Genomic DNA, 23589 nt, shown 5'->3' with positions numbered 1-23589 from the left:
ACCTTGAGTACTGTGTTCAGTTTTGGGCCCCTCACTACAAGAAGGACGTTGAGGCCCTGGAGCATGTCCAGAGCAGGGCTACGAAGCTGGTGAAGGGCCTAGAACACAAGTCCTGTGAGGAGCGGCTGAGGGAACTGGGGTTGTTTGGTCTGGAGGAGGCTCAGGGGAGACCTCATTGCTCTCTACAACTACCTGAAAGGAAGGTGTGGGAAGCTGGGGGTCGGCCTCTTTCTCACAGGTAACCAGTGACAGAACTAGAGGGAACGGCCTCAAGTTGCACCAGGGGAGGTTTAGGTTGGAAATGAGGAGACATTTCTTCTCAGAAAGAGCAGTCAGGCATTGGGATGGGTTGCCCAGGGACCTGGTGGAGTCACCGTCCCTGGGGGTGTTCAAGGAAAGGTTGGACGTGGTGCTTAGGGACATAGTTTAGTGGGTGACATTGGTGGTAGGGGGACAGTTGGACCAGATGATCTTGGAGGCCCTTTTCAGCCTTAATGATTCTGTGGTTCTATATTCCTCCACTCCAAACTTTAATTCCTGATATTGGTCAATACTGTCAAACTAAAAAGCAATAAAAAATCTCCTTAAGGAATCAATGTTCAGAATGACGATTCTATGTCACAAAACTCTCCCATTATCATATTTTTATGCACTTTCAGATTAAGTTACATAAAAACATATAATCATTCCATTTGTAGTACTTCCTTCTACTTCCCAAGGTTCTCAAACATTTTATCTACACAGGAGTTTCGATGTGGATTACAGCATGAGAAACTCCTAAAATGACCTCATTAAAACCAAATCTGGGATAAAATGACAAGAACAGCAGTGTTAAGAACTTCTTTATAACTCCCCTTGTCTTCAACAAACCTGGAACAAGGGTAATGCCTCCTTTGTGTCATGTAAAATAGTAGACTTTGGCTGTTTCAATAGGTACTTAAGGGAGCAAAACAATGGACAAACCTAAGGCTAAATTAAATAGGCAGCATTCAAATATACTTGTTTGTTGTTGTTGTTTTAAAGAAGTATCATTTGAGATACAATTTATTCCCGTGTGGGTTCTGTCTCAGCAAATGACCAACAGTAACTCCCATTAGGTTAGTGAGAGGGGTCTACTCAACCAGTATGGCTTGAGCTAACTCCTAGGTCCACAGATAATGTTTAAGAACACAGTTACAAAATATATGCAATTGTTTGATAGTGTCAAGTACCACAGGGGTCTCTTACCAGTGCCAAGTCACCAGTGCTGCACTTGAGAATCACTAGGACACTATATTATATTTGCAAATTTTGTCAAATACAGCTTTTTGATCATCATTTTGTAAGGCAGAATGACTATTTTAAATAACCTTTTGTTCCTCCACCCAAAAAAGAACACCCTGTATTTGGCTTTTATGTTTGAACTTTAAACTACACAGAGCTTAGTTTAGGTGCATAAATCTGTAATCGGGGCCACTAACTCTTTGGGAGCATGTCCAACAACAAAGTGGTACCTTAAAAACAAATAACTCACTAGAACTTGAAAATTAGTCAGCTGACAAATATTGTCAACTGAAAATAGAAGAAAAAGATTAAGTATTAGGTTTTCAAAACTTACAAATCTGTAACAAGTAACTTAATTTCCTATCCCTAACCTAAATGTAATTTATCTGCTATTTCTTTGGATTTTTTCAGTATTTCTTAACTCAGTTTTCAAAATACCATTCCTTAAATTATTCTGACATTGATATTGCAGTTAGAATACAAAACTTGACATTGTCATAAAAATAATTTTCTAACTGATTTTGGCTAACAGCATTTTTAGAAGCAGAACTATATTTTCTCCTCGTATTTCAAACTTAAAATGTAGCTTCAATACAGTGAGAATGCCTAACAAGCTACAATAAAGGTCTGCCTTCTGCATGCTTAAAAACAGGATGAAAGCATACTACTTTATGTTAGCCACAAGAATCATATGCATTACATAGCTAACCATAAAGTATTGTTTGAAGCCAGGTGATAGATACCATCATAGTGTGAAAAGACTAGATTTGCCATACAAACTCCATTAATTGCTTGAACAATTAGCTCACGGTACTATTTTCATAAACACTTGTATTTCATTCAAAAGGTACATTTCTGAAAACCCAATTCTAATTTTTCTATAATCTGGCTTTATCACTAAGTAGTACATTTCAGGACATATCCTCTTTACGCCATCTCTTAGGACAGAGCAAATCTTGACTTCTAAGCAATCACAAAATTTGAAGAGGAATCTTACCCTTTTGTTCATTACATTAGCAATAATCAGATGCTCTAGAGACCTTATCTTGTAGGGGAAAATAAATGTCTTTAGTAATAGCAAGGAGGATTGCTTCAGTTGTAGTCTGTCAAAACCTGGTGTTCTTCCTAGTTAAGATCTTCAATATCAATTTAATAATGCATGCTCTTTGACTTGGTTCTAGATAATAATCAAAAACTGGCTCACTGTGGAGTAAACCACTAAATCATTTATCTCGTGTTTGCCACTGTTGCTTGGGAAGTCCCTAAAAAATTAGATGGCAGTGGTAGTTATACAATAGGAAAAAAAGAGATTATGACAGAAGAGAGCTACGAAGCAACCTGGAAAAAAGGTCACAAAACCACAATTTTAGGAAATATCAGAAGTTTATAAAAAAAATGCAAGTTTCACCCTATGAACACATGTTCCTCAAGAACATAAGCTCACAATGTTCTGAACAAGAAAAAAAAATCACATAAACGGGTAATTTTTAATGGATCTACAGTCACACAAAGTAACTGGCATGCACAGTACATTTAGGCTGCTCGAAGAAAAAACTATTAGGTACATAATTGCCAGGAAGACATTAATGCTCCAATATTTGATTTCCTAATCAAAATCAACAACTCAGCAACTGTAAATGGATAATCCAAAGAGCTGCTTGGGTTTTGTAGGTGGACAAATTTCAGAAGCAGAACGAAGGCTTACCTTGGGCCTGGCCAATTGGGTGAAAAAGGGACAAACCTACAATGAGCGGCATTAAAAGTTACAGAAATTGACCTGATCTATTCTGATTTGGTCACTAATGGAAGTGATAAAAGGCTAAGAATTTGGGCTACAGAAATATTTTGGCTGCATCCACCACACTTCCTCCACAAGGAAAACAACTTTTAGGTAGGTAGCTCTGGAAATGGCCTGACCCATGCCTGGGCAGCAGAGGCTGGTGGCAGCAGGTACCAGTACTTTCTTCACGAAGGTCTTCCCACAGAACACAGGCAGAGCTGGGCATTTCCAAAGTCTCAAAGGTGCGACGTGAGGCTGGTGTGCCAGCGCCAGCAGGCCATGAGGAGGCTGCCATGATGTATGCTCTGGTGGACATGCATGAGGCCTCGTCTCTCAAATCAGAGAGGAGAACAAAAACGGATGGACATGGGTCAGGAAATCTCCTTCCCTGAGACGCTGAAGTGCCTGATGTGTTGAGTTTCAGGGAAAAAAAGTATAAAGGCACTCCAAACTCTCTAGTCTTAGAGACTGTAACAACAGTGATCGACTGCAACGCACTTTGTATCAGAATGGCCATCCCCTTTTTTCTGGCTACTGGAACAGATCAGGCAATCACGTTTGTTCCCTTGCACAAAACCTGAAGTGTAACTGAACTCTTAAAGAAAAAGTGTTGGTCAAACATTTGGGTTTTACCTTTATCTACAAGAAGATCTACGCTGCTTTCTGCGCCCCATTCCACATCACAAGGATACAAAGACAAATGGGAGATCGGGGAAAAGAACTCATGTTGCATGGCTTTGCTGTCCGGACATACTCTGCAATCCCAGATAAATCCTCATTTAACCTAATGCCCCCAGGCATTTTTTAATGGAACTTCTGGAACTGAATTTGAAGTACAAGTTCACAGAGCAGCACTAAAAATGCATGAAAAATAGTTTACTTCCCATTCAGCTAAGGATTATTTTATTTCACTCAAATAACAAATCTAATCAAAAAACCTATCCTCACCAAACCATTACACACAATTCATTCACAAAATCTGATAAACAAAAATGTGCATTCAAAGTCTGGTTCTTTTCCAAAGCATCTGCACAGTAAGAATAACCTGGTAGGAATCACTAAAACTAGGTTTGTGAAGAAAAAAACATTCAGGCGTTCATATATGTTATATTGGAACATTCATTTATATTCAACCAGCTCTTATTAAAAATTCCTTTTTAGAAAGTGCAAGGTAGCTCAGATCCAGTTAGTTCTGAAGTTCAGAACGATATTGTTAAGTAACGGTATTTTGGACATCTTTTCAAAAAACCTACTCTTCAAATGTTACATGCTTTATATCAGAAGCATTAAACTGATCTGATGACACAAAACGGTTCAAACGTGACTGTACAGCAGAGGCATCAAAGGTAACACACACAAAAAAAAAGTGAGTTCCGTCTTGCATAAAGAAGAGCTATTAAGATTCAACCTGATCTATGATTATGATAGCAGGACACCACGGCCAGCTAAACTCTCGGTCAGAAAACAAGAGTAAAAATTTCTTGTTTAAATAAACTCCCAAAAAAATAGTTTAATGTGGTTAAGACATTTAAAAACTGAGATTCAGCTCATGAACATGCCTTGTTTTCAAGAAGGCCTTTTTGAAGTATTTAATAAATCTTCACAAAAATGTTATTAAGAAAACAGCATAAATTTTGTGGAATACAGCATTTCTTTTTCACTTGGCTTATTCCTGTCTACCAACAACAAAAGGAGGCTTTTTGTTTTTCTTTTTTTTTTTTTTTAATTTATTACTCCTAAAGGTCAAAAATTATCATTAGCAACACATGAGGACAAAAGGGCTTAGGAGTTTTCTGGTAGACATCTTTATTTATTAAAGCAAAAATACTGACTTATATTCAAGTATTTCAGGAGACACATTTTGAAAACAACAAACATCTCCCTATCTTTCCACTTATGAGCAATTCATCACAAAAATGCCTCTCTATAATTTTTGTGTTTTGAAAGCACTAAGTCAGAGTGCTTTTTGGAAATATGCAACTTCTCATACGCCTTCACCTGCATGTTCCATGCAGGTTTTGTGATGCTCCCGTCACTTTTGTAATTCTTGCTGCTTAGGTTTTCAAACTCATTTGTGGAACAAGCGCAGCTCATAGGAAAAGCTGAACCTAGGTCTCTATTCTATAAAATTGTACACATAACTTCTTTTGCCCAAATTATAAAAGCTAGAATTTGTTGTGAGTGAAGTCAACCATCCATTTGGGTATCAAATAAAGACCTTTGAACAGGTTTTGTGAGCCCTTCACAAAGCCTTTCACTTTGAGTTTCAACCATCAAGAATTTGGTCCCATTCAACACTAAAAACTGCCAGTAAATTCTTGCTCAATACATGGAATGAATAAAGAGCTATTCTCTCCCTTTGCTAAGGTGAACTTGATCTAATGGTACAGCTGAGACATTTGGGATTAAATCAGGGATTAAAACAGAGCAACTCTTATGGCCCAGACTGTTTGTTAAAATATTAGATGATTACAAAAAAAATTAAAAATAAAAAAACAACATTGAAATTAAAAACCACCCCCCAAAACACAAACGTCTAAAGAGTTCAAAACTATGTGTTTTTTTTTGTTTGTTTAAAAAAGACATGATAATCTCATGACAAAATACTTTTCCTTGGCTTTCCCCTTCCCAAATGCTAAATATATTATTTGCAAACATCTACCTGGAATGTATAGTGGAAAAAAATTACCAGCTCTTAATTGGACTGTAGTTGCTGGTAAGAAAGATACAATAAAATACAATAAAACTCAAACTGGTTTTGAAAAAAAATAAAGCAGTATGTGAAAAAGATGGAATTTCCATCATGAGAACAGAGTCTTTGTGAAGCACATTATGTAACAGAGCCTGTGCTCATACAGCAGGCTGAGTAAGGGATAGTGAATGCCTCATCTCACCCTGTAATCTATCTGTAATATTTGAGGACACAAATAAGAAAATATGCCAAGAGAGAAAACAGTACAATACAGTCTCTGTTTATGCTCCAGGGAAAGATCACACCACACTAGGTAAGGTATGCACATCTCCATCCCAGTTTAAATCCACCACATTATGTCCAGGCCAATGACACTTTTGTTCAGAAAAGCTGGGTTTTCTGCCTTTTTCATTGCAAAGGCCAACGTTAGCATGACAACCCTGTACGCGTCTGATGTAAATCAGGTCTTCACCTCGCTAACTGCATTGTCCTGGTGACAAAAAAAACGTGATTTTCAGGTTGCATGTTCACTGTTAATACCTCTTCTCAGAGTAAGTTATGACATTTTGCTTGTGCATGTTAAGTTAAACGGCTTTGTCAAGTAAAGTCACCTAGCAGCGATGGGCAAAGTCCCTCTGGCAAGAGACCCCTGCACTACCCCTGAATACTGGCTCAAGGTAGCTTATAACACTCAGACAATCTCAGCCAATACAAAGTTAAATTGTAAACACAGGATGTATCTCATCTGAAGTACGACCTGTTAGGGTGAGTCCGGGACAAGGCCACGAGGGTGATCAAAGGGCTGGAGAACCTCTCGCATGAAGACAGGCTGAGGGAGTTGGGGTTGTTCAGCCTGGAAAAGAGAAGGCTCTGGGAAGACCTTATAGCGGCCTTCCACTACCTGAAGGGGGCCTACAGGAAAGCTGGGGAGGGACTCTTTGTCCAGGGGTATAGGGAAAGGACAAGGGGTAACAGCTTTAAGATAAGAGAGGGTAGGTTTGGGTTACACATGAGGAAGAAACTGTTCACTCTGAGGGAGGTGAGGCACTGGAGCAGGCTGCTCGGAGAAGCTGGGATGCCCCATCCCTCAAAGGGGATGAAAACTATGATTAGGAAGGATTGTAATCAAATAGGACCTTATTAAAGACTGAAAAAAAGAACATAGAGACCCCATATGTGAACTTTGGACATGCTCTTCAGCCTCATTTCAAAGGGAACATCCAGTTCCCTTGCCCTCCGACCTGACACCAGTGTGAGGCTCCCCAGGCCTGGCTGCCTCCTGACAGCCCCACAGGAACCCTCCTCCCCAGGCATTTCTGGGATAGCCCTCCCCACTAAGCGCAGCAAGAAAATGACACTTTCTCCTTCAAGTTTTTGATATACATCCAACCTTTGCTGGAGTAGATTTAAGGGACCGATTACTGACGGTTCATTAGATATTCCACTAGTATGTGAGGCAGCTTCAACCACTTACAGAGCAGAGAAAATTGTTTTTGTTCAAAGGTACTCTGCATATACGTACAGAGTTTTCTCCTGGAAAGTTACTATAAATAACCAGTAAATTCAAATCCTCTCTTGCTATTACCAGCAATGCATTCTTTAAGAATTGTGTCGATGTCGGATGTTAATACACATTAAGTCTACAGAGTTTTTTTTCTTCTCTCTGCTCTTTGAGCAGGGATGTTCTGTTCTCACATACCAGCCCTGTGCATGACAGGCACAGCGAGTTCCAGGAGTAACCCCAGTTAGCTGGAACTATTCAAGACCTTGCTGTAAGTTTGTTTTGTAAAAGCAGCAGGAAATGCAAAACTTCCAATACTCTCTGAAGGCTACAAACTTTAGTAAGGTTACAATCACTAAAAGTACTATGACAAATCAGACATTATCTATAAAATCATTATCACTAACAAGAATCACAGTGGAGATTCAAACACAGGATTCTTGAAATGCATTTGAATTTGATCTAATTATTCATGGCTCTCTAAATCGATGCCAATTTCTCAATGTTTAAAGAATAACAATGACCAGAACAAAACTTGTCTGTCAAATCCCCAATTACTGTAAAACAAATAGAGAGTACAACCAATAGGGTAGAAGCACTGCCATGTAGATATCGAAGCTTGTTTGCCCAGTTTAGCAAACATTATAACCACATTAGCATAGTGCTAGGCAAGCTTACTAGACCCGATGAGAAGCAGAATATATTAGTGTGAGTAGTACACCACACTAACATTAATTCTCTTATTAATTCTTACTAAGTCTCTAAAGAATATTTCTTTTTATTTGTAAACATATTTTTCATTTAAAAAGGAAGTCCTAACCTATGCAGCAGTACCTTTTGAGAGCTACCATCCACAGAATGCACCGTGCCAAGCAGCAATCTGTTGACATTAGTCAGATTATCCTGTAACTCTCTTGGAGGTTTGTTTATATTCCTCCAATAAAAGTGATAATTCAATTCTTTTGAAAATCTCATTTGCGTAGACTAAAAACAGCGTTGCCAACATAAAGCAAAGGTTTATTTCTCTTTGGACTTGCGAGGTTCTGTCCTTAAGGGTTCTGATTCTGAAGGAAGAGGCCTAATTAGACAGGTTTGTATTTAAAACATTCTGAATATGTTTCTGCAGCAGAAGAGAAACTCAACACCATGTGGACGCACTTTATATTGAGGCTGAAAAACATGATTCACTCTCTAAGCCACATTGAAAGGAAATAAGTGATCTGATTATTCATTACAGATGACATGCTTGAAAAACATTCCACACTAACGAACAGGAAACCTACAACTGTAATAAAGTTAAGTAACAGTAAATAACTACTATATTGCAAAGTTAAATCTTTGAGCAGCTGGTGGATACTCTTAACAGTATACAGACACAACTTGCCGCAAGTTTCCACAACACTCAGAAGAATTAGGTCTCTAAAGCATGCTTCAGATCCATGAAACAAAGAGCTTCTTAGCAGTTCCTTTAAGAAGTAGAAGAAACTTTCCTATAGGGAAAGCTTCCCCGTACTCCCTGCAGCAAAGTTTCTTCTCATCCCCTTCAGATCCTTAACATGAATATTCTTGTTATGAAGAACTTAACTCTTTACTAAAATAACCCCCAAATATTCCCCTATGGTAGTGCTAAACTATCTACTTTAAAAAAAAATCTCACTGAACTCTGCCATGTTCAGTGGCAAGAAATGTTATAAGCTAGCTTTGTATCTTTTTAATTAAAAAATCTTGCACATTGACCTGTTCTATGCTCATAATGCCATTCTAAGAGACAAACCTGAGATCTTCTTGCAAGTGAACCGCTTCAGGGCCACGTTACGTACTGATGCATGCCTGCCACCTCTGAGCAGGCAGAACCTGCTCCTGTCTGCAAAGGACCACAGACACTCTCAACAAAGAGGATTCTTCACAGAATTTTCCTACCATTTCTTCGTATGTAAGGAAATTTCAATTAAGTGAATGCTTCATAAAGCAGGAGTCTCATGACTCATCAGGCTGGTCACACAGGAAATGAGGGTTCCTGTTTGTGGTGGAAACATTAGGAAAGTTTATTACAGAGAGTATCTAGCATCAGAAAGCAATATGGTACATTGAAATGCACTCTGGAGGGGAGTCCAAGCAAAAGTTTATGGAGAAAAACATCTTGAGCTTGTTTTATGGTTGTATTTTACTGGAAGTCCAAGGGCAAACAAGATTGAGAAGATGCGTGCTACCATGAATCTCTGAGATTATACATATGGTAGAAAGTAGTGTAAGAAAAATATATTTGCATATACCCCATGCAAAGTGAAAACATCCCAAATTAAATACAGCCATCAACTGCTTAAAATGCCTCCAACTATTTGGAAAAGCTCTCTCAATTCTCATCAAAAATCTTTTCTGAAGATGATGGCTGTATCTTCTGTTAGTAAGATGGGTAACAAAAATCACTCAATGAACAGTTAGCAGTGCAAGTGTCTCAAGGCATATTCTATTTGGTTTATGATTTATTCCAATCCTGACTTCACCTGCTGCTCTCTGCAAGGTCTCACTGGCCCACGTTTGCCCAATACAAGATTTTTCAGGTTCTCTGCTACAGAATCTGAAATTGGGCTCTGAATAGAGATGGTGAGGCAAGAATTGCTGCATTGAATCAAGCTAAATGTTTCTAAATAGTGTGTTTTAATTGGAGGATTTTTCCTTATTAGTATTATTTTATTTTTATTTCAGTTTTCATTATTAGTATTTGCTTATACAGAAACATTTCCTCTCTGACCTCCTACAGGGATTTCAAAGGCGTGCTCTCACTCTCAGTTCACTGCATGTTTAGTGCCACTAGCATTAGAAAAACTATTTTTTTTAATGTATGCACATATTTTATATATAACTTGTATAACTTATATAGATGTATACATATACAGATGTACATCTCTGTCTTTTCAATATACAGATTTTATTTGTATGAAACCTTGCATCCAGTCACTGCTAAACAATTCAAAGGATGAAAATTAATTAAAATAACTAATGCCAAACTCAGTTATAACTCATCACACATTCTCATCATATTGTAAAGTTCTTCAAACTCGCAAATATCCATAATATCTGGGATTTTTCCATTCCATAAAGAAAGGGCAAGTTCATACTCTGAACTATTAAGATAGGAACTCAAAAAAAAAAATATGTTTTTCAAAATATGTTATTTTTTTTCCTCGATGTTTTGTTAATTCTTCCCTGACATTCAAGTCAACAAACCAGAAGTTAGAGAGCTGCCTGCACAGTCTGTGCTGCCAGGGAATACAATAAGATGCTGCCTCACAGTACCAAATACGTTAGTGCAAGTTTTTGTTGCCAACCGCAGCTGCCAGCAAAAAAGCCCTTCATGCAAACAGTCTACATCGCGTGCATGAACTTGACAAAACAGTTCCAGCACTGCGTCTGATGCACGCTTGAGACAAATAGGCTGGTTAGTAAAGCCATGCTCTCTCATCTCTTCAAAAACACTGTTTGAAGAGTCAAAAATGGTACACCATTCCTGCTTAGGCTTTGCTACATTATATGCTAGGCTTTAACTACTATTTCTTCTCATCAGTTTAGATACAAAGGCCCCATGGTGGCTTTATTCTGACTGCCAGAAGCTTTTACCTTGTAACAACAGCAGCTACAGGATGAATTGACCTGAAAAATGATTGAACTGCAAGCATGCTCCATGTGATCAAACAAAAAAACATCACAAATATGACAAAACTTTATTCTGATCAATGCCCAGAGTATCCCTGAACTGGAAAGGAGTATGGATTGCACACACCTGTCTCCCTACTGCTTTTATCTGACGCATGCAAATTTCTGTGCAAAGCAGTCCAAGTGTTCCCCACTGCTTTCAGACCTATTTCCACAGGCTCCCAATGGCTTCCCAGACACCCCCAAGCAAGAAACACAGTATTGCTGAGGACTGCCACTGTTTGAAGGGTGCCACGTACTAACCTGCTCTAAGCAATGTCTTCCAGATGTCTCAAATGGCAAATTCTTACCCTAATGTGACTTAGGTTATAAAACGTACCGAGAACAAAAGGGATAACAAAGAATCCATGCAGAGCAATTAATGCCAAAAGAGATTAAGAGTCATAGATGTGTCAAATTAAAATTTACAATTGTGGTTGCATGCATGCTTTTTTTAAAAGCAGAAAAGATCCTCTTATTATTCATTTACTTTGATAAAATAAATGGCTACAGAAAGACAACGAACAGAAACATAAAAAACAAAAAATTCCTAAAGATTACTTTTCCCTCATTGTATATTATGACTTTTTGTTTATCTGATTTTAAGCAAGACCTATGTAAGGTTCTATACATTTAGAGGTACTTCAAAATAATTGCTGAATTACAGCATAAAGTGGTTTCGTTTCCCACATAAAATATATAAAAGAGATTTTTAGATCCAAAATCAGTACATAATTTATTTGCATGATCAGAACACCAAATTCCACTAAATTTCATAGAATGTTCCATGCTTCAGCGAGCTAATTCAGGCTTCCCTGTTCTACACCACACTGTTAAGCCCAGAGAAGAAACAGTTACCCCAGAGTCTAGCCCATGAGATCGGTATAAAGATGAAAACCAGGAAACTATTCCCTATTTTTTCTATTTAACCTCCTCTAGGATTTTGACCAACACCAGCATCATGCCAAAGAATCTTTTTTTTTTTTTTTTAAAGTACTTTACTTTTCATTATTTATTCCTAAATTACTCAGATAACTGATATTTTCAGCAACCTCTAATTCTCCTGGTGCCCAATCCCAATGCTGCATGAGCAGTACTACCCTTGCAACAAGACTAACAAGACAGTTTTCTTTCTCTGTCAGTATATGCAATGACATGCAGGATAAAATAAATTAAAAACCTAAACAAAACAGGAAATCAAGTAAGACGTCATATCTTACCCTAGGGGGAAACTCTGCAACATTTTCCTAAAATGCAAATAACACCAACAAGAAGTTATGCAAACCCACACTTGGTAGGGCTGGGAATGGAGCCCACACCTCTACCGCAGCACTGTCCACGCAGCAGCCCTGCAGCTCAGAATAACAAAGGCAGATCCACTTAGCTCTTGCTTAGTTAGCACTTAGCTCTCCTCTTCCTACCTGGCACGGTGGTGGTGCTACTGGATCACTCGCCTTGCCAGCCCCAGGAACAAAACTTGTGATTTATGGGCAACGCTTTATTGCTACATAATACATGGGGGGAAAATTGGTTGGTTGTATGTTTTTATTGCCGTTTTTTTGTTTCATTGGTGGTGGTGGTGTTTTGCAAAACAGTAGCTCTAATTTATATATATTTTTGGTTACTTGTTATAGAGAAGTGCCATTAAATTCAGAGCTGTGCTAGATGGCCAACCATGTAGAGCAGAAAGCACCTGGATATCCTGATTGCTACAGTCCTTAGTACAGCACGTGGGATTTCATTTTCCAGTCTTACATCTTCTGTTGGAAAAAAAACAACAGCTCATACAGAAATCAGCTTCATAGTTTAAATCTATTATAATCTCACAAAGCGTACTGAGCAGCAAGACACAGGTGTTTCATGTTTAAGTCACTAATCACATGTGTCAATCACTATTTTAAATAGGAGCAGTGAGCACTCTTGAAAATTGAGAGACATCTGTGTGATTCTGGGATTCCTCCAAATGCAGCGCTTGTTTGGCTTCAGTGTGCAAAGAGCAAGGGGCACACTGACACTGCTTCCAGACAGGATCAGATTCCCTCAGCTAAGATCAAGTGCAATCGGGTTATAAAGCCTGAATATAGGGTTACCTGAAGGATCCCTTTTCATAGTGGGAAATCTTACCCTGATAGGTCTAGAAGAAAGAGGAAATACTGCTCTGATTTTGAACAATCATTTCAATAGTAAGATGTACAGCCTTTGAGAGTGAGCTGCTATTCCCTCAACAAAATCATACTGGTAATGATTTGAATTGAACTGAAATGAATTATTCCATTTTCATTATCTATGAAACTCATACATCATAAAAGGTTTGGGTTACAAATGAAATGGTACAAGTTTACAACAGTGATGGACTCCCAAATTAAAAAAAAAAAAGCCAAATCCTGACTGATAAAAGGCAATGCTGAAATCATTTAGTTAGCTAAAATTAACTGCGAAAAGTAGACAAAATTCAAAGTATCCATGCTATTCTAATCAGCAAGAGCAGGAAATGTTGATGCTCTCCATGAACTAATAAAGAGTTCTAACTGACACTAACTGTATCAGTTATCACACAACGTTCTCCTTCCTGCCAAGTCTCAAAAGCTCAGGATGGCACCAAGGAAAAACAGTAATAAGAAGTATATATATATGTACATGTGTGTTCTCTCTTTCTCTCTCACAATATGGATAACAGAAATTCTATCAGGCTCGACATATGTGATGTGAGTGACTTAAGCCTGATTCATGAAACAAGCAGCCACAGCTCCTCCAGTGCTCTTGGGGAAGGGGAGGGAGAAGCAACCCCTTTTCCTCCATTTTTCCCATAATTGGAGCCTCAGAGATTGCACCTTCCAAAAATATCGTTGATCAAAGTTCCCATAAATCATTTTTGTCTGAAAAAAAGTTGCACACCCCAAGAAGGCAAGCCTTTTTGAACCACAGTTTAAGCAGGTAAAGAACACACTCAATTTGCTCTTTCTTCACAAAACATTACAACTGCAGGGTTGAATACAATACATACTTTCTAAATCTAGACTCTGACTGACTCAAGAGAGCTGGTAACTGTGACATGAACAGAGAACAATCTTCTTCCTGAAAAAGCTGTGTTTTCTTCCTGCAAAAGGTTGCTATCAGTACATCATCTTAGCATTGGCACACAGGAACTCGTGCTATGAAAGGCCACCCGTCTCAGATTCTTCCTAAATATAACCCTATGGGACAAGACATCAGCTGCGTTAGGAATAATGCTCTAATAGAGCCCAGCCTGAGTGTAATCTGTAGGCATTACTGTAGGAGCAAACCACAGCCTAGCTTTAGGAAGCCAAACAGACAGACCCAACCCAGCTCTAACAGAGTATTAAACTGATTGTCATTAATGTTGAAGATGATATATGGCAAAAGTAAAAAAGGAAAATTAAGCTGGATGATAACAGAAAGAAAGAAAAAGACATTTTATCAAGCCACCAACACCTTTCCTAGATGAACGTCACTGCCACAACAGAGCCCTCGAGCAGTTCTATCTTCAGTTCACTTCTGGGCACAATTTATTTGCCAAAGTCGGTCTCCAGTTACATAACCCAACCCGCCGCTGCGTGGAAGAAAGGAAGGAATCCTAGCTATTAGGAGACAAACTGCAAAATAATTAGCTGGTATTGAGAGGGGAAAAGACTCTGCAGAGGCATTGGAGGGAACGGCTCTGGAATTCAAACAACTGTACCGAAGCACTTGGATAGCTAAATGGAAAAAAATCCAACACATACCCGGGTTCTAATAGAGTCCACAACAGTCTATCACGATCCTTCTCTTTATTAGGAAACACACATAGCCACTTGGTTTTCTTCACTTTTCCCCTTCCTTCTGTCCACACCAATTCATAACACACAACTCAGGGGAAAAGTTTGGATCTAGACCACACAGGAATACATTACCTCCAGTCAAGTACATACAACAAATGCAAAACCCAAGAAAAACACCACACATGCAGACAGACGCACGAAGTTCACTGGGCAGCTTACTTCATTTCTACCAAACAACTGGGAGGGTTTTTTATGCTCGTTCAGTCCTGACAAACAGTGTTTTAAGGGATGTACGTGAATACTGTGGTAAACACTGCAGCAGGATGAGGACTACCATGTTAGAAAGGAGTGGTCATGTGTGACAAGCATCTGCCTATGCTGAAGAAGGTGGCTGTGAAAAAAATAGTGTATTTGTTCTGGATACATTCTAAATATTCCTTGGGTGGCACTAGTCTAAGATGTATACATGGTCTATAAGGGGAGATGTATCCACAGCAAAGAGTTAGCAAGAATTAGCACGCATACACATGTAAAAAACAAACAAACAGGGTATTGAATATTCTATTTACAATATTTTTCTTCACTATAGCTACCTGGCAGTCTAAAGTAACCCTCTTTATGATGAAGCACAAAACAATTACTTGCTTTCCTATTTAAGCACATCTACGTATTTCGTATTTATGGACAGACAATGCCTGTTTAACAAATGTTGAGACAGAACGAAAGCTAAACAAAACCACTAGTGTGTACATTCTGAAATCTAGCAGAGGCTTTTGTAATAAATAATCAAAATAGCAGAGAGATACAATCCTTGCTTTGTTTACAGCCACTACATCTGTGAATGCTAAACCTGACTTGTACAAAGAGAAATAGAAATGAAATAATACAGACTAATGGGTTTTTAAAAATGAACATGCCAACGACATGATCAGAGTCCATATGAAGAGACAGGAAAGACATACATACAGAACAAGCGCTCTCATGACTGAGCAGAGGATGATGTCGTTTGATAATATGTAATCCATCACAGAATTTTGCTGAAGAATATGCAAAACTAATGAAAAAAGGAGAGGGGGAAAAATAGAACCTTATCAAACAAAACTTTCACTTGGACAGCAAGTTTCTTTACAGGGCCCTCCCTACTCAAGCTCCACAAGACAATGGCAGGACTCCCAAATGCTTCAGCTGGCACTGGTCAGATACAAATCCCACAGAATGCTTTGAAATGTCAAAACACACGTGCCTAACTAAATATTTGCTTTTGGTTCTACATCCGTTAAGGACAAAAGTTAAACAATGATCATGGTCTTACACTGGCCACTAAGTAGCACCTAGATGTTAGCCTTAGCTTTTCAGTATCCCTCTTGTTCTGATGCAGTTGGAGGAGAAACAACTACCCACATTGCTATAGTGCTACACCTTAAATGGCTAATGTCAGTCTGACTTAATAATCAAAAGAATTTCTAATAGATATAAAAAGCTTATGCAATATTATCTTGCATAATGTCAGAGATGCATATGAGGATTTTAATAGAAAGTAAATACAGTAACCACATGCTGTTCAAATCTTTGAATTTCACCCAAGTTGGAACAAACTCAATTTATCTTCAGTACAATTTTTAAAAGTCTGCAGTGCCTGGGTTCACAGCACCACAAACAGGACACATAAGCAATATTTCTTATTTTACAGGTCAATATAAATCACTAGGCTTCCCTCTCTAAAATCCATTCTTAGGCCTACCTTTGGAAGCTCCAAACTATTTTCTTTAATTGTCTAATATATACTATGCTCTATTTCATGTAAAAGGAATCAAATTCTACATCACCTGTAACTAGTCTTACTTTCTAAAAAGCTCTGATTAAACTGTATATACAAACTTTTCAGCTATACCAGCACTGCAGAACTAACATTTGAAAGAAATATAAAACTAAGTCTTTAATAACAACACACATCTAGAAAGCTAAAAGAATACAACTTTCTCTGCTCCTCTTTAAGGATTAAGTGCATTAAGTGTACATATAGGCCTTATTTTCGGCTATTACATAAAAGCTCTAGAATTTACAGGTCTTGAATTAGCAAAGTTTTAAAGTGATTAGTAGAGCAGAAAGCTGTATCAAAACAAAATTAGACTGTATTCAAAGCTAATGATGTTTGGTTTTACCTGAAAGTTAACATCTTCTTTCTTAAATATTAGTGCTCGAACTTCATCAGGATCTCCATTAAATATAGCTTGAACCAATGGTGGCTGAAATGAAGAAAAACAAACTTTAGAATATAATTCCATTGCAGTTTTTAGCAGTACATGTGTGGTGTTCTGATACATACCACAAACACAAGATGAGGACAAAAATCAAACATTCCAGGCAGTGAAATCAAGAAACCAGAGGCAATATTTAGAGTTGAAAGAACTGTAAACTTTAAAAAGCTCAGACATACAAACACACTCTAAGTCACTGCAATAACCAATGAAACATATAAAATAAAATAAAATAAAATAAAATAAAATAAAATAAAATAAAATAAAATAAAATAAAATAAAATAAAATAAAATAAAATAGACTAGTTTTTAACAGTTGAAAATAGAACCCCTCATAATAAAATTAGGGCTATTATTACATACCATGAATTCTACACAATATAAGTAAACAACCCCCTTTTTGCAATAGCAAGTGACTAAACTTACTAGAAATTCTTCACCTGTTTAGAAACAGTGAGAAAGCGAAGTGCATCAGAGAAGTATGGCAACAAATTCACACTCACACACATCTATTACTAAATATAGCAGGATTTCTTAGTAAGTAAGGAAAGCTGCTGAGATATGCCAGCAAGATTTTAGTCAGTCACTTAACAAAATAATTTAAAGAAATAAAAGCCCAGTCCCCACAGCGTTGACCATTTTGCATAAGTGATAACTCAAACTGAACAATTACACTTAGATTATGGCTTATACTATTTTTCTATTTTAGCTTATAACTGCTGTTGCTCAATGTACATTGCACACTGTATCACTTCTCAAAATAAACACAGCATATAATTGCAATATAATCCTTACATCAGTTTCTAAAGTGGTAGTGCGTAAATGTACCACTGAGGAATGAGGAGTGGAGCGAGGGAAACACATTCACCAAGCCCTCTAAAACTCCTCCGCTGCTCTGCAAGAGTCGAGATCTGTTATTGCTGCACCATAAACAAAGTTACATGCAAAACAGTGAGCCCCTGCAAGTATTCATTCTACAACTAAGGTTCAACTTTTTCCCTCTTTAGCATAGTCAGCTTTACTGCCTCATCTCATTTCAACATCATGCAAGCTCGCATTAACCTTATGAAAGTTTCCACTGGGATTTGCAACAGTATTATAAAGGAGAAACATGCCAACAGACAACATGCCTTACCAGCACGTTTCCAGAGGGCGATGGACGTAAAGATATATTTTCCTGAGGCAATTTGGAAATAAATGTGGGAGCATCATCTTCCTCCTCCTCCAAAACAACAATACAGACCCGACTCATTCGATCCGTTTGAGGAAGCAAAAGCCAACAAAAAAACGCCAGCGACTGTGTTTCTGGAAGCAGGCTGCAGGTATCACACCAGGGAGCACATCGGAGGTGCTCTCACCTGTCTGACACACACTCACGGACGTGTGAGTGCTGCTGCTGGCGCACGACTGATTAAAAAAGGACATTGCAATCCCCCCCCACGCTTCATTTTTCAGATCGAACCCCCCCGAGTCGTTAAAGAAGTTCTTCTCCTAAATAAAACGCCACGAAACATCGAAACCGCAACGGAGGGGCTGTGGAACAGCTGACACCTTTATCCCTAGATCCAGGTCGCTTACACCAGCGCCGTCTGACAGCTCGGCCCCCGTTACCAGCCCCGCTGCAGCAGCACGCCTCTACCCGCACAGGGCAGGCATTGTTGCGGGAGCCACGACCCGGTTCCGCAGAGCACCAGCGGGGAACAATCGCCCCGACGGAGACGGCCGCGGCTAGACGCGGTCCTGCACGGTCAGGCGGCGGCCAACAGCAGCGGGCTCTCTGCTGCCCGAAAACAAACGCGGGCTCTGACCCTGCCGCGCTTCTACGGCTCCATCCCTCGGCGGCGAAAAGAGTCCGTCCAAAAAGGACATCTGTTTTCCAGCAGTTGCTCAGAACGCGGAGAGAGGCAAGTAACTCTTTCCCATGCGATGAAAATATCTGCAATGTACGGCGAGGCTGCGGTACATTTACATGCGATGAGTCAGACCACGGGGACAATGCAACTCCTCGAATAATGTCGCCGGTTTAACCCAGGCTCCCCAGCTGACAGCAACGCGGGTAGTTTTACTCCGTCAGTGCCAGGAGCGATGCGGAGCGTTCCTTTCCCCTTCGCCAGGCAGCAGCCGTGGCTCCTCCACCAGGGAAGGCGTCAGGCAGGAACACTGATGAGGCACAAGGCTTCAGCAAAACGAGCGAGCCACCGCACACAGAAGCTCAAATTGCTGCCCTAGACTTCTTCTGCAAAAGCAGTTCATCACTCAAGTGGTTCTTTCGATCACCACGTGAATGCAGTTCCCATGATAGTCTTCATTCAGATCGAGCGGAGAAAAAAAAAAAAAAAGGAAAAAAAAATCAGACTCCGTGCATCTTCTCTGAGCCAACTTCTTTATTCGAACAGCTGTCACTGTGCCAACCTGATTTTCCTCTTCGGTTAGAGGTTCTGCTTATCAGGGTTTTTTGTTTTTTTTTTTTTTCCCTGACAAGCTAAATTATATGATCAGCTTATACAAGCCTGCCCGTCCGAGCAGAGCACGACGCGCAGCCACGGCGGCGCTCCAACTGAGCACCGGCTGCAGGCTCGCAGGCTGAAATGCCTCGTAATGCTCACATGTCACACTTACAGAGCCGAGCTGCTGCTCTCAGTGCAACTTCCTCTGGCACAAAAAAAAAAAAAAAAAAAAAAAGGAAAAAGGCGCCTTTTTTTGGGGCAGTCTTCGCAGATACGCTTGTGCCAGCTCTGTGACTAACTCAGCCGAAAACGTAAAATTTCTGTAACTGAAGCAAAAGCGACTGTTTAATATTTTCCACTAAAAGCCGCAAAGAAATCTGGTGTAAGTGGCTCTGCTGACTAACAAGGATTTCGGCAGTAAACAATTCCAGCGTTTTAACTGCTTTCGTATGGCACCGGACAGAGCAGCACCACAGCCCTTGCTTAACTCCTTGAAGACAAGGAGCTCCCCCCATAAATCCTCTGAAAATGAAATGAAAATAAGACCTCTCTTAACACAATCAGGTGACTGCTAAAAGCCAGCCCTTAATGACCAAACCCACGGTTTTCTGCAATGAGTACAGACAAACGTGCCCTGTCCCTGAAAAATATACCTGAGATATAATCAGAATATAATGAAGCCCTGCAACTTGCTAAATAAATATTTCAGCTTGAATCTGCTGAAGCAGTGCTGGTTTGTGGGTGTATTATGTAAATGGCTGCTGCCAGAGTCGCTGGATAAGCTTCAGTGCTGGAGAACAGAGGAGGGCTTTGGTTGGTGCCGCGCTAGGTGGAGGCACTGCCAGCATCCCTCCGGGGCTGCTCTGATCACCATTTGTCAGCAGAGAGAAGAAGTTGAACTTCACAGCTCCTCAAGAAGCCATTCCTTCTCATATCTTCCGTATTAATCCAGGCAGAGAGAACGGCAGGTTGAAATGATGTATTAAATGGTATGGGTATTAACAGACGCGGTGAATTCCCATCTTTGGGGACCATGGGAAGGAAGAGCTCACATCACCACTCTTTTAAAATAATGTCTACAAGAGCTTCGCTGCAACAGAATAAATTGCTTAGGACCCACCTGCTGACAGCTTCATGCAGATGAAGGTTTTTGTAAGTGCACAAGAGTTACCTAGTTTAGGGCTCCTCAAGCTCAGGACGGTTGGCATGGCAGAATATAGCTCACGTTTCTGCTTCACTATGAAATTTCAGCTAAGATTCAAATTTCCCAAATGTTCTCATTTACAGCATATGAATAACACGCAACTTTATAAATGTATTCTGTTCGTTACATGGGGTCTGGTTGTTTTGCAATTTCATACTTCTGGTTTTAATCACAAAAGAGCAATGGTTGGTACACTGCGTTGCTTTGTTCTAGCATTTCAAAAATTTATTAAAAATAAATACCAAAGAGTCATATGAATACATATGAACATTCATGTTCTTCTTGGCCACAGCAAAAATCATTTAAATAAAAACTAGAATATCCTCAAGGCTCATCTATTGCAACACCCCGCCGTCTGCTAAGGAACACAGAGGATAATAACCTAGAGGATATTTTGCCTTTTGTGAAAAATGCCCTAGGGAGCAGACACTGCAATTTACTTGCATAAGTAAAAATTCCTTTGGGAAAAAAATAAAAATCATACTTTAAGTCTAAAAGCAAAGTACACTTACGAAATGCAAACTTGGTTTTCATACTATATACGTACACATGCATTTGTTGGGTAATGGTATTCCTGCTACACCTCTATGTTAAGTGAAAATGAACCCTTTTCCAAAGCTAAAAGGTTTGTGTAGCAAATAAAACCTGAGTTCCATGCTTTTCCTTTGGAATTACCACTACCTAACTAGACAGGTTGCTAGATAGGAGATAGTGCACAATTCAGTTCCATTTATCTGAAAGTGGTCTGGTTTTGACGTTGGCAATTAATGCTCCAAAGTAGACGTAAAAATTTTCAGTTAGAAATTCAAGAGTTAACATAAAAAGTATTGGATTCCACACTTACTGCATTATGAAAACTCAGAAGAGTCAAGAACATTTTCATCTACTCTGGTAATTATTCTAGAAATCTTACCTGTAATTGAAATAAAACCAACTATTTCCCAAAGCAAGTTAATGTATTATTTCTTGCACAATACAACACATTTCTGAATGGTGACATTCCTACGGTCAAAGAGCTAAAAGCCAATGCATCACAGCTGGCACGAGGAAGAGAACCAGCACAACCGAATCAATACTATATTGATCTTGATGGCATTATAAACCATGGAAGTAAGCAGACAAAAAACCCACTCAACACTACAAATGTGTGTGTGTGCAATTACTTTCATACCCAAAAGACAATCCACCTCTAGAAACATTTAACATTTGCTTACAGTGAACTAGGGCTTGGAGGATACTTAATAAAAACAATCCTCTCCCCTCCCACCCCCAGCAGTCGGGAGCAATGCCTTCAGCTCAATGGAAACAGCATCTCTATCCATCTCTTCCTCCAGCTTCAAAACATACCCAAGGTATCCTCTGGTTTGCAAAATACGAGTTGTTAATGCTACCTAACAGCTAGTAACAGCTATTCTAAGAATCGAAAGCTTGAGTTCACAATTCTACTGAAAGAAACCAAAGCAAAATTTTAGGTTTTCAGTAGATTAAATAGAAACTAATATTTTTCAGAGATGGAGAAGAGATAATAGTAACAGAGAATGAAGGCAGAGTAAATTCAAGAGGATTCATTTAGAACTCCTCTCCCTAAACTGACCTAGGAATTGTAACAGAACCTCACAAAGGTATGAATAAAGAATAATGCATCTCTTAAAATATACTTCCCAGTTTATCCCAATAAAACTTTAAATAACTAAAGTTCAGTGGGTCATCAACATCCATCTTCTCCAAAGCCTTCGAAAGCTTCTAGACTAAATTTCACTTATTTCCTATAAGAAAGCTTATTAAATGAGTAGAAGGAAAGAAGAGTTGAGAATTGGCTAATCTTAAAAGGAAAAAAAAAAAGCCATTTCTACTGGAACTTGAGGGGTGATCTGACAGCATCTGTGGTATCTAACCAGTAGCAACATAAAATCTCCATACTCAACTCTAAAATTTTAAGGAGTAAAATATAATAACTTTCTGAAAATTCAAAAAAGTTGTCCCCATGGTCAAATAATTTGTCTTTAAGAAAATCAAGTTCCCAGAGGCCTTCACGGGTGGATATAAAGAAAGCACATTGTAAAAATGCAGCCTGCAGACTAAAAAATAGATGACTGCAGCCACATCTGCACCAGGCAGAAAAAACATGAACTTGGAAGCAGCTAAAAATAGTAACCTTTTCTATAGATCTACCCTTTTCTCTAGGAATTGATGAGCAGAGGACTGTATAGCAGTGCTGTGGATGACACTGAAAACCTCTCTGAAGAACATTCAGTCTCAACAAACCTACCCAAACAAAGATTTCTCTCTTGACTACCAGCATTTATCAAGTTTTTTTCCTCTGGGCTGAGATTAATCCAACTGGTTTCACTTCGTATTTTGTATAATTAATGATCTAGGAAAGGAAGGAAATTGTTCTGCCTGGTTGCAGTAAATATGAAAAAAATAAATCCAAATAAGGCTTATATTTTCTTTTTAAACCATCTCTATCAGCTTTTCAAGACTAAGACATAAGCTATGGGTCTCTTCAGAAGATAAAGATCACTCATAATACTTGTATAGCTGTCTGCGCACAAGCATGGTGCACAAACAAAAGATAAGCAGTTTTTTGAATAATTTAACTACAGTATTTACTAAAGTGTTCCCCACGTATAAACAGAGATGAGTGTTCAGCATCACCATGAATATAAGCTGCAATACTTCAAGCAGCCTTGTGAGTCACTTGTCTGAACTCTGCTGTTTCCTCCCTGCTCCTGAGGGAATGAGGTGGAGTCAGGAAAGAGAATGGTCCAAGGCAACAATAAATTACCACCTTTCTTCTCAATCATGTCCCATTTATTCCAGATCATATGCACAGCTGGGATGCAGAAAAGGAGACTAGTTTTAACCTCTAGACTCCACATTTCTGCTTCCAAGGACAACTGATTTAGCTTTGCTTGCACCTCCCAGATGCCGTAGGCAGGTCTTACTTCTTTCTCTCATGAAAGTATATA

At 39.0% G+C, this 23589-nt stretch overlaps 1 protein-coding gene across 4 annotated transcripts in view; it reads right to left on the bottom strand.

Annotated features, from left to right (window-relative positions):
- The window catches only part of ANKRD28 (ankyrin repeat domain 28), a gene marked incomplete at its 3' end in the record, with an annotated part of 122886 nt that overhangs the window by 58206 nt on the left and 41091 nt on the right, over positions 1 to 23589 (bottom strand). The window contains exons 1-2 of one of the 4 annotated variants that reach the window (XM_083825119.1): positions 18102 to 23378; positions 16871 to 16954 (exon numbers count right to left, since the gene is read on the bottom strand). In XM_083825119.1, the coding sequence (XP_083681245.1) occupies positions 16871 to 16954; positions 18102 to 18218 (201 nt within the window). In that variant the 5' untranslated portion in view covers positions 18219 to 23378. Of the gene's footprint in view, positions 1 to 16870; positions 16955 to 18101; positions 23379 to 23589 lie in introns of those variants that run through there. The other 3 variants (XM_083825115.1, XM_083825117.1, XM_083825116.1) reach the window with 3 other exon arrangements.

This window comes from Anser anser (genome assembly GCF_964211835.1).
Source record: "Anser anser genome assembly, chromosome: 2".
Lineage (NCBI taxonomy): Eukaryota > Metazoa > Chordata > Aves > Anseriformes > Anatidae > Anser > Anser anser.
This window is presented reverse-complemented; position numbering and strand designations above follow the sequence as displayed.